The sequence below is a fragment of the Haliotis rubra genome, unplaced genomic scaffold (assembly GCF_003918875.1).
Source record: "Haliotis rubra isolate DU_JTF1 unplaced genomic scaffold, ASM391887v1 Scf399, whole genome shotgun sequence".
Classification (NCBI taxonomy): Eukaryota; Metazoa; Mollusca; class Gastropoda; order Lepetellida; family Haliotidae; genus Haliotis; species Haliotis rubra.
In genome coordinates, this window is record NW_025767078.1 from 982,707 (window position 1) to 995,466 (window position 12,760).

At 38.0% G+C, this 12,760-nt stretch overlaps 1 protein-coding gene across 1 annotated transcript in view; it reads left to right on the forward strand.

The window, feature by feature from the left end:
- Positions 1 to 980: 980 nt before the first annotated feature.
- LOC124287019 overlaps positions 981 to 12,760 on the forward strand; it is a 30,203-nt gene continuing 18,423 nt past the window's right edge. Inside the window, exons 1-4 of the mRNA XM_046723475.1 lie at positions 981 to 1,115; positions 7,645 to 7,785; positions 8,713 to 8,916; positions 10,455 to 10,652. Of these exons, the coding sequence (XP_046579431.1) occupies positions 995 to 1,115; positions 7,645 to 7,785; positions 8,713 to 8,916; positions 10,455 to 10,652 (664 nt within the window). The 5' untranslated portion in view covers positions 981 to 994. The remainder of the gene's footprint in view (positions 1,116 to 7,644; positions 7,786 to 8,712; positions 8,917 to 10,454; positions 10,653 to 12,760) is intronic.

Here is a 12,760-nt window from a genome sequence, read left to right on the forward strand (position 1 = left end):
GAGTTAAATTTGTACATCGCATCGACAATATTACAGCCAAATAGCAATGAAAACAAGGTAATCATTTTAAAATATCTGTCGACAAAGGAAGTAAAACCAACTCGACTATCACAGATATAGAAAAAACAATTAAATCTATAACTATATACTTAAAACTAGTAATTAAATCCATACTAAACCATGGGGGCTTACAGTACTTTCCTACCTGCATGGACACCGGGAATAAGGAAAGTAAACCGCTGAGTATTCTTTAACTATAGAGGACGATACAATATAAAAACAGGCCATAGAACAACTGAAGGCAGATCACCATACTAGGGACCATGGGGGCTTACAGTACCTGTCCTACCTGCATGGCGTGTTCATTTCATACTGCACACACAGAGGAATATTTGTATGAAAAGAGCACGAACAAATGAATCCCTATATTTTTCGCAGTTGCTAAAGGTTGAACGTGATATATAGGACATACAACAAACTACATCATTTCAATGTGGCACAGATAATCAATATCCGTGAAGACTCGTTTTACACCTTTTGTTGTAGCTGACTGTTGTAGCTGACTGGTGTATCCCAAAAGCGTACATTTATTACACTGACGCTCTGCCCTCTAGATAAATTGAACTGAACATATTTTACTGAATGAAAAAGAAAACTGACTTAAACCTATCAGTATAGAAATGTCAGATTTAATGTGATGTATTCTATTTGTATTTCCGTTTTCTTTAATCTATATGAGTATTGAAAACAATAGTTTTTGCAAACACTTCTTAAAGTAGTTTTGTACGGCATTTACAACCAATGTCGTGCAGAATAAATGAGTATTGCCTTCACCGTGTACATACAAATAACAACATTTTAAGTTGGATCAAATGGCGTCTCTCCTGGGATAACTCGCAAAACACGCCTATTGGTAGGCGTAACAATTTATGTGTGGCAATGAATTGACTTGATAATATACCGTGTGAGGGTGACACGGTTTGCACCTGTTTAGATGCAGGCGTTATGCGACCTAGTCCCGGTGTATATCACTTCCTTGTTGTCCAACATGGCGGGTGTGAGGACACTGCTTCTGTGGGCGGTGGTGACAGAGTGTTGGATACTGTTTATACTGGGTGAGTTTACCCCACTGCCTCTGTACTGATTCAATCTTTCTGTTACCATGGTTTGTGTATATATGTATTCTATACAACATCACTGTCACTATTTTAAGTGAACAAATTTATAAAGAATGTTCCTATTTTCTTCCTCCATTGATATTTACAACCATTTTCGGTCAGCTGATCTGACAAAGCTCTACGGTAGGAACGATTTAATGAAAATTATCCATGCATTATCGATTAAAATTTTGATATATTGAAATAATGGAATGTACTTACATGGGTTACAAAATACAAGACTTCAACAAAATTGAAAGTGTGTTAAGGATAGACGATAGAAACTCAGTGTGTATTTCCAGCTTTATATGGATTACAGAGAGCCCTGAAAGCGCTTTTTTTATATACAGCTATGACGCATCAGCATTATAATTATTTATGTGACGCAATACGAATAATAGTAAGGACGCGGTGTTGAAGTAAATTGTTTAAACTTGGTTAGGGATGCCAAACTTCATATTGCCTTTCAAATTATCTGTTACGTACCCTTTCAATACCTGTCATGATTATAGATTCTTTAAAATGTTGTTGATACTCGGAAATAATTTCCAAATTTCCAAAAATGTGATCGATATTAAATTGTAGTAATAGTTGCATGATAGTAATGAACGAATTGGAAAAACCACCTACACCCGGTTGTGAAGAATGACAGTAGATGTCATGATCGCCAACAATCTTGAAGGACGTCAGTGTTAAGGTGGTAAAACGACGTGAGGTTAATGGATCTGTTGTTCATTCAATTCTAAAGGCATACCGCTTTAAATTCGATTTTAAAGCAGTCTGACCCATTCCTCAGTCACTCAAAATTCAACCAAAGAGGTGATGAAGCATGAAGACGATTTCTGAACATGATGATATTTTGAATCAGTTTTATTTGCCTGATCTTTGGAAGAGCCTGATTTCCAATCCGTACTACTCTCGATGGCGAAGGACGGTCTGGACGGGGTCGATCATCAACAATTTTGGTTTGCTGGTACCTGTTCCAGATGTCCATAGAAACATTGAACATACAGGCCCCTGCAAGCTGTCATCTGACTTTACTGACTTCCGCCAGCTTCCATCATGCCAATAGCCCGAAGACTCTAGTTCATACACACATAATAAACTCAGTGATAATCAGCGTCAATTAGATTGACATAAAATGTGGTTCACAAACATTTGTCGACCTCTGTGTGTCACTAAATTTATGTGAGGAGTTAGCGTTATATTTGGTCATTTGGGAAAAATGGAGAGAAACCTGCTGTGTTCTCATTTAAGAGCTACATATCAATCAATCAATCAATCATACAATCAAGCTTTATTTAATACTGAAAAGCCTCAGGTCTATAGTACAATATATATTAGTATAATAAAGAACAGTTTTATAAATGATATTGGTAATATGTTCTATACAATTATGACGTTCAGACGATGTTCTGTGATTATTCTTTTCTGAGTTTCATAGTGTGACATATAATCATAGGAACATTATAAGTAATATCATGATTGTTACAGTTTGATAAAGAATACAATATATAGATCTATAGATGGATGGACATAATAAAATTCTTTAAGGTACTTTCTATGTAGTTTATCATATAATGGACATACGAGCAAACAATGGTGTTGATTTTCTAAGACATTAATATTACATGATTTACATAATCTATCTTCTCTTTTTTATCATCTGCATAAATCTACCTTTTTCAATCCACAAATGATGTGATGAGCAGCGAAAACGTGCTAAGCTTACTCTATTTTTTTATCGTGATACATGAAAGATTAATACTCAGTATAAATTCATGGTTTAAAATATACAAATTAATCATATTTAGTCGAAAAGGAAAGTTTTTCAAGCCAGTTTTGTTGGTATATAGATCTTTTAATCTTTGCGTAAATAAACTAATAAACGTTGAGGGAAACTCAACATACTGCTCCCACCACATGTGAGAGTTTACCTCAACTGACAATTTGAGGCACTGCAGCTAAAAATATACGGATTTCCCTGCAAAAAAAATGTGTCATTACAATCCCTCCTCCGGTATCGCTGATAAAACAGTAATGATAAAGATAATCAGTATTCCTTCAATGGAATATAAACTCGCCATTGCCCGTCATAAATGACAAACAGTATCACTTTTTATAATGTCTCCATTGTTGTTATTATACGCTAGTTGTTGGTTTGCAGAATGCCGAGTTTGAATAAATAATTCGTGAACATTGATTTTCAGTGATCCATTCACATATTTTTCATTTTTACTTTCCTTTGTACGCCCCTTTGAATGCGTTTCGACGAAAAAAAATCTGTTATCTCAGTTGTACCATACGTCCTCGAATTATTTCAGGTGGACAACTGACTAGACTTTGCATATGTTTTTGACCGGTGAACCTTTTCGCGAACACCTGGTATCATCGCTATCTCATAGTGACACATGCTCTGTCATCTTATAGCACGGTGACAATCACTGGATTGTCCGGTCCAGACTCAATTTGTTTACAAGCAACATCATGCAGGGATGATGGTATGAATAATAAAAATGAGTCTGCCCAGAGTCGGTCATTTGAGGAGAAGCTTTCTGAGAAACCATTGCATCGTGTGTACATGCAGTGTGTGGAACAGAACAGCAATCCCACCGACTCCTTCGCCTGGATGAAGTCGGCTGGTCTTAAATGTGAAACTGAGGGCTTTCTTTGTGCTGCTCAAGACCAGTAGCTTCCCACTCGCAATCGCCAAAATGTGATTCTTAAAGAAAATATTAATATGAAATGTCGATTGTGCAATGAATTTACAGAGACTGTCCAACACCTTGTCAGTGGATGCCCTTCCTTGGCACAAACAGCATACCTTAAGCGACATGATGACATGGCTCGTTGTTTCAACTATCGTCTTTGCCATGCCTGTGGCTTTTACTCTGAGGTCCATCCATGGTACGACCCTGAACATGTACAGGGCGTCATGGAAAATGATGCTTTCAAACTTCTGTGGAATAGGCCCATATACAGCCTGAGAAGAATTCCTGATCGTGTTCTTTTTGATAAAGCCAATGAATTTATTTATATCATTGAATTTTATGTCCCTTTTGACAGCAACGTAATTGGCAAGATTCAGGAAAAGCATTCTAAATATGCAGACCTCGCCTTTGAAATGTCTCGCTTGCATCCCAAGTGAACACTCGTCAGGCGCCCCATTGTTCTCGGTGCCCTTGGTTTGGTACCTCCTGAACTCTTGGCGCAGATCAGGAGAGTGCCCGGGTTCTCCACTGGGAGCACAGCCCTTCTTACACTCTGAGTAATGCAGAAGGCTGCAGTGTTGGGGAGTCTACATATTCTCCGGAAAAATCTTGGTGGGTTCGAATAGGCAGTGTTTCCTGGGAGAAATCCCATTCGCTGTCTGGACTGCGTGTAGAGGGGGCAAGGGCCTTGAGCTAATGATGAGCCTTACCAGCCTGACTTTGCCAGGATCACCCGAACCCTCTCTGATGCATACTATTTTTAATCTGTAAAGCATAATAATAATAAAAAATCAAATTAAAAACCAACGAAAAACAACACCAACATCATACAGCTGTAATACTGCTGAAACAAATATCTGCTCATGTTATTGTCACAATTGTACAATCGACTCTGCCTTTGGCAGAGATTTCTCATGAACGTGGAAAGGGTTTTGCCGCTTCTATTTAACACATCATGGTTATTATCTAGTCTTATTGAATAGATATTGAGGAGATACCGTGGAAGAATCTGGTCATAAAATGAATATATAACATTGTCAGTACGTATTTATGAACGTGGAGGTTCCGGCAAACGGTGAATAAATATGATCAATAATAAGGCTGTCGGTGACATGTTTGGTTGAATGTCATCGTGTGTTGGAGACATATCAAAACCTTATTGATTTGCAAGTATGATGTGTACGGTAAACAACGTTTGTATATATTTAACGCGAACTGACGTACATGTCTATGCAGAAATTGGTTTTGAGTTTAACTAGTTACGGTTGTAACGAAATAAAATAGTGGTCTCTTTGAGTTCGGTATAACCGTTGTCACCTAGTATATTTAGTCAAGAACTACATATGTAAGTAAGAATTTATCATTAAACAAGTCAAAGATATTTTTCTGGAAAAAATGGTACTTTCATGAATAAGGATTAAAAGTATTCGAAAACACAAAATTTCAGCTACGTTGCTCAAGACAAACACTAAACACATTCTGCTTGATTTCATGACAATAAGGTCTAAATACAGGAATCATGACTTAATTCAACTTATTTCTAACAACTAGTAGTTGGTAGCATTATTTACATTTTTGTTAGCTCAAAAATTGTTTCCTGGATTTGAACAAACATCAAAGCCTCACTACAGTTTTGATCATTGTAAGTTCAACTTATTTGCTGTTAAACCCTCAAAATGTTATTGCACAAGCTAAAGAAACAAAGGTCCTTGAAAGAAAAAAGCTTTCGTTGTGGATTCAGTCAACGATGTCGTCAGAGCATTTTGCATGACGTGAACTTAAATCATCTCATCGATCAGAACTGTATCTCTTTGTTATCAGTCGGAGAGATACTAAAACTTCTCAGGAAAGAACAATGCAACTCTCCACGAAACACAGTGGAAGCATCAAGTTACATCTGTACAAATGCTATAAGACTGCGTTTGGAACAGAAACATACATGTTGCGCTCTCTGACACACCTATATAGCACTAGGCGTTATAAATTAGTTGAATTAAGGTAAAATAAGTTGAATTGTGTATCGTGATTCTTGTAGGCACACCACATTCCTTTATTTAAAATCCAGGACACGTGGGTTTGGAGCAGGGGAAATATTCTCACCTGTGGGTCAACTGTCTCCCTTCGTAAATAATCTCCCAAATGGCAAACGAGACGACCGAGAAAGTGTTGGAAAGATTATGTCTGAATTATGCAATCAAGGAACCAGATCATCACAGATAAAAAGAAAAGTTTACATATTGAAAGTGGAGATAGAATTGAGCACACATGGGGAGCAGGGAGAAATACTTATTGTTCACCACTCCAAAAAACAAACAAACAACAACACAGAATAGTAAAAACGACCTTTAAAATGGTTCTTGGAGCATAGAAAATCAATATTTGACAATGTTACATTTTCAGATCAAAGCCCAGTGCATTCTCTACCCACAGAGGTTACTTGTCATATCTTCCTACGAACCTCTGTTCTAATACGGCCATATTTCCCGGTTCTCGTAAAATCCCCTAGCGGCAAAAGATTGCAAAACGAATTATCTCCCTTCTTTCTATCCAATCAGAACACGTGTCACATCGACTTAGATTCAACTTGACTAACACAAGCAAATGTGGGGCCACAAATATCCCCCATCTGCCGGGGACTTGTGTTGATGTTACACACAAGACGTTTAATGGCTAGCTTGTCCGTTGTCAACGAGGGCGATGGAGACGCCACTGATCCGCCATAACATGACTGAGTTCTGTCTAGAAGAAACGTTTGCGCATCGCGCAGGGGAAGAGGTTTAGTTTTCTCGAAGCATACGGAAATTACCGAGGCCTTGCGAATGATCACTTTTGAAACAACGTCGCTGATTGCACAACTAAATCTGGTTGCCTCCAATCACCAGTCTTGAACGCTCACACCATGAAAGGGCCGTATTAGAACAGAGGTTACGTAGGAAGATATGACAGGAGTAACCTCTGTGGGAAGAGAATGAGCCCAGTGTGGCTACATATAAACTGCATATAAAGTTTCACATATACATGAGTATAAATCAAGCATCATCCACTTCAATTTATATCAGTACCAAAAACACTAAAACCCCACCAAAACTACACTGGTAACTGTAACATATATAAGCAAAAAACACCACAAAGTGGTAACCGTAAGACAGTTTACTCTGACTGAGACAAAAAACAAAACTGAAATTTGGTAATAATTTACTTGCACCCTGAGAGGAATATACGAAAAGATAAATATCAATATTGTAGGAGAGTATGGTCACGATGAATACGTCACCAATCTGAATCTGACATAGTTCTTAATAGCGATTGTTGTGATTTTATAAATCACCACTAGCGACTACGTAAGTACCCGAGAACCAGTCCCGCCACCCCTTGATAACATCTGCAAGTCTCTTCCTCATACCAGCAGTCAGCCGTCGATTCTCACCACCGCGACTCCATTGAGCGCCTGCGACAATTCATGCTGATTTTGAACAATAGGGACACTAACTCGAACTCGAAGGTTATTTTTTAGCACTGTCATCTTTTAAATCAGTTCAGAAACCCAAATGTCCTTGGCGTCATAGGAATACTTGAACATGTAGCCCATAGCTTTGAGACATAGAGTAAAACATGTGTTTTACGTGTACATTCCAATATGCAATGTATGGTCGCTTGCTGTTATGTTGCTTTAGGTAAGTAGTCTTTGGTTGGCAATCCTACCTACCAAAAACAGCTGCTGGAAAATAATTCGTCAAATTGATTGTGATCTTAACTACTAACACTTCTCCTGTCAGGGTCCTGTCCAGCAGGGAAGTTTGGCGATTCTTGTAGCTACAGCTGCCACTGTGGACAGTCCTGTAACCAGACAACTGGAATTTGTGGAGGTGGTTGTGATAAAGGCTGGGTTGGAGGACATGGAGGAAGCTGTCAAAAGGGTATGGTGTTTCGATATTTGGATAAAACTAGAAACAGTACTCTAAGAATTTTTACTTCTAAACTGGCCAAAAGTGTTTTGATTGTGATTTACAAGTATACCATCGTGTACATGTTGCTATGACAACACAGATACCGTACCCAGTGCAACGTTGCCAGCGCCTCACATCCCTAGCCCAACATGGACGATTCAGTCGATGTTGACAGTTTCTGTGATAACATCTGCGACATTATCACTCCGCTGTTGATAGACTTACCCTTCAACAGGTATTCCACTGACAATCTCAGTCTCAATCATACATGCACTTGCGATTCAACAAAATATTCCACTCACCGCACCATAAAGGCTATACATGGTGTTTTGGCAACATATATATACTATTTGTGACGTATAAGTCACAACCAAAACACGTTTCAAATTATTTACTGTGGAAAATCACACCAAAGCAGCAGGTGTGTATTTTCTTTTTGTACATTGTTGCTTTTCACGATTTCAAAGAACCGACACAACTTTAACGACTGCTCCTATACCCATGCGACCAAAGGTTATAGACAGGTTTTATTTGCATGATATAGCGTGGTTGATATTTGAAAAAGTGAATAAGGATAATGGACATATTAAAATAACATCATGTTTGGAACTGTCGGGTTGTTATGGCCATATGGGTGACATTTGGACGCCGGGTCGGCCTCGGGGGAGACAACATTCAAAAATCAACAGTATTCAACACATTGTCAAAGGTTTTGCTGATACTGAATATATGTCAGGTGTACTAAGTTGTGAACAATTGAATATTACAATTACATTTAAAAAACATTATGGATATATTAAAATGAACATACATCTTGTTTTAGGGTGACATTTATCATTATTGGTAGTTGGGTACTTTTTGTGAACATTCGATCATGTGATGTATCTTTTCAAACAGAAAACATTGCCTACAAGAAACGTGCTACATCTTCTGGGATCTATAAGTCTGGCTGGACTGCAGACAAAGCTGTAGATGGGAACTGGGACCAGGAAGTAAACCACAACTCCTGCTACCACTCTTCTAAACCTCCAAGTGTGTGGACAGTGGACCTGGGACAGCAGTACAGGATACACGATGTCAAGATATACAACCGGGATGGATGTATGTATCCTTTTCAACATATCATATTTACATTAGCAAACTGTTAATTAAGTGAAGCTTACAAAACATGATTTAAGTAGCTACCCTGTTCTGTCATCAAAGAATTGACTGATAATACCACCAGTTGAATATGCAAACTCTATGAATTAACATTACGGAATCTGACATGTTTTCATTGAGGAATGAATACGTTGTCACTGGGTCTTAAGACCAGTCTAGTCACGATCTACTGCCCGCAACATTCCCTCTCCATCAACTGTCAATCTTCCGTCGCCGTTCGGCAAACTCCGCCGGTCGTCGTTGGTGATTGTATTCATCGTTGGAGAATTGGTGACATGGATTTCCAATATCTAACTGTATATTCACACACTTTTATCATGTATGCATTTAATATGTCATAGATCTCATATATATTTACCACCTAATTCATGTATTTACAATGTTTTGTAAATTTCATTTTTAATCCTTTACAGGATGCTCAGCGATTTTAGGGGTATTATCATCTTCCGTAATAGTCCGGGTTTTTCTTATGTTAAGAAACCCACTTTTCTTTACCAGGCCGATCTAAAGGGCAGGTTGTTCCTCTGACGTATGTGGGTTAAAACCCTTGTCCAAATCTTATGTCGTAACGGCCCACTGTGCTAATGAGTGGTTAGTAAATAGTAATGGGGTAGTTTCTCTCGGATACCGACTTTCGTTGGTGATAATTGTTTTATTGACATTCAAGAAGCTTATGAGTAAATAATTAAGCATATGACTTTATGGATAGCTTTTTGCTTTTAAGGTGTGATATGTAGGCTGATATCAAGCTGAAATAGTTATGGTCAGATGTATGCAATGATCTAACTAAGCATCGTTTATATTATCATAACGCTAGTCAAGAGTTTTATCTTCTGTGAGAGAAATTTCATAGATTACATTATCAAATTCTCAAAATATATTTATTTGATTGTGACGTTGTGAATTAGTTCCCAAGTGTTCTTGTCATTTCAGCCTGGGGGAACACAAATAATAAAACGTTTTTATCGTGGTAAAATATTTACCACGAGAAAAACGTTTTATCATGTGTGTTCAGTATAATAGTAACTGCCATGCCTATACCCTCCACTGAACCTGAATAGAAACACTGTAATACAATTACAGCACTGTTTTACAATCAGTAACAATGTACATACAGACACCTCCTCAGAAGTTCAAGTCTGGCGTTACAGGATCAAATTCGATGTCTTAGAACAGTTAAATTGTAATCGCTTATAAAAAGTGATGTTTCCTACATCAACAACGTCAATCGTTCACAACGTTGTGCAATCGTATGTCAGTGTTCACCATGCTGTGTGCTGTTACCTCTGGACACTACCCTGTGAATAATTTGTTATAAAAAGCATCGTGTGACGAAAACACGATTTAGTCCGTTTTTCATAATTGTTCTCAAAATCATACATGTTCGGTAATAACTATAATGCTAAATGTGTAATGATGATGATTTGCCTATTGATGCAGCTCCACCTTCTAGAATCGTACATCGATAATTATTTCAGATGTTGACTTAATCCGATCCGCTGTCCTCTCTCTGAGTAACTCCAGCAGCTCCACATCTGGCGTACCTTGCTACACCTTCCCCAGCAACACTATAAAAGGCAACTCTGTGTACGATGTCATCTGTGATGGAAGGGGACGATACTTCACCATCACACACTGGACAGACCTTCTAAATATCTGTGAAGTGGAGATCTATGGTATGGGCGGATTGGTTTGTCTTTATTCACCTTTACAAACCAAATCTATGACAACAGCCCTCTTTCAAATGATCCGTAAATTCTCCCAAGATGATAATTGTTTGTCATTTACTTTTGATAACAATATCTTGAAACAACTGTTGTAGACATAACAAAGGATTTGTTTATCCTTGTGCACAACTTTTCTTTACTCTTTTTATCACCGCAGTGTTGCTCCTTGTGCTTTTTGGCGTCTTCGTCGTTGTCGTCGGTTCAAGCTAAAACATGAAAGATTTCCTACTAATTTCACAGATTTACCACCCAGAAACATTCCCCAAGTTACTGAATTATTTGTTTTTTCATAAAATACATTTTCTTTGGCTTTAGTTGCGACAAACAGACATTACACACACTCGTGTAATGGCACATGTTTAAGTAAGAAACAAAAAGATTAATAGGTTCAAGTTTTTAAGAATAGAAAAGAAGGAGAACAGACAACAACCGAAATCCCTACTCATTCAAAACCCCCAAACATGAGGATACTGTTCACATGTAACAGTAACACACACACACCACACAAATAAAACCCACAAAAAACCCCACAAAAAAACAACAAACAAAACAAAGCATGACACTGTTTTAGGCTAACCCACGTGTGTTCCTAACCTGGACATTTAAGGCTTGATTTAACAGGTTTATGTATATTATGTAACTTTATGTTGCTTACACTACCCATCAAAAGTTTAGACTCACTTAAAGCACTCACTATATCTTATATACTGAACTGCAAAGGAAACGCCCACCGATAGAGGTTTCTTAAACCACACACTTTAATTCGCTCTAATTAACATTCTACCATGGCTACGTGAAATGCTCGAATTTGATTGGTCAATCAATAAAATCAGACGGTATCAATTTGGATTGAAAATGCGTCTGATTTCACGGCGCTTCACTGCGCACGTATACAACACTGTCGCACTACTTCAGCTTGGCCACCATCATGACTAATATCAACACAACAGACGTGATGGAAATGCTGATGAAACATTTATTAAAACTCGAAAAATACAATTATACGATTTTTCCTCCACAATTATTAGGGAACCTCACTATCATAATTATTACCTTCTATTATAAAAATATTCAAACTCAATTACAATACACAGCCCCAAACATAAACAAACAATACCTAACATATAAATCAGAAAACCTTGTAAAAATACATCCCTATCTATCCCTATTTGTGCGGCAAAACGTTCGTTAACATTTACCTACCTGTTTATTGGTATATTTGTTTCCGTTTAGAATGAGAAATTTGCACGATAACGGTCAGGCGAAACACAAAATATTGGCCACTCATACTCCATCATGTCCCGTTGCATCGTTCAAAATGTCAAACGAGAATTCCGCTCTCTGCCACCTTCCCCGCAAGGCTGTCAGTGCTATATTCGTACACTTTGAAAAGCTTGGCCACAATCCAGTCCCAAATGATGAGAACAATGTTCCAAGGAATCCCAAATTAGTCGCATGTACACAAAGCAGCACTGTCTGTCACTCTTTCGTCGCATGCCGGGGTGGAGGCACGTACGTGAAATCATGATCGACACTCGCCTGTCATAAAAATTCACAGTCTTTGATGAGTTACAGGTCATAGGTCCATCAGTAAAAGATGTATTCTTCGATTCTGCAGGGTTCAGGTTCGACAGTCAGTCAAGTCTTTTCCACTGTCACTTCGAATTTCAACCTGTCGCAAAATGTAAACACTGGCTCGTCCGCCATTTCAAACTGTTGCGTAACTGTCTACTTCCAAGAAAATATGTAGGTCAGACGATTCCATTATAGTGTGGCCAGGGGGGTACAGTAACACGGGACACAAAACAATAGGCTGGTTTCGGTCGTGTGGAGTTATGATTATAAAAACCAAGCTCTTAGGTGTTACATTTTTGCATTGAATAAACAGTAGTTTGTTCTCTTTGGACAGAATATTTTTTATGTTGCAATGTTAAAAAAAATACGAACGCGTTCGGCTTCAAATGAAATTTAGAGACTATCAATTCGGTCTAACATTCATCTAATTTCCAAACACAGTACGTTTATCTCCTAAATCAAAACGGAGGATTGCGTTCAAA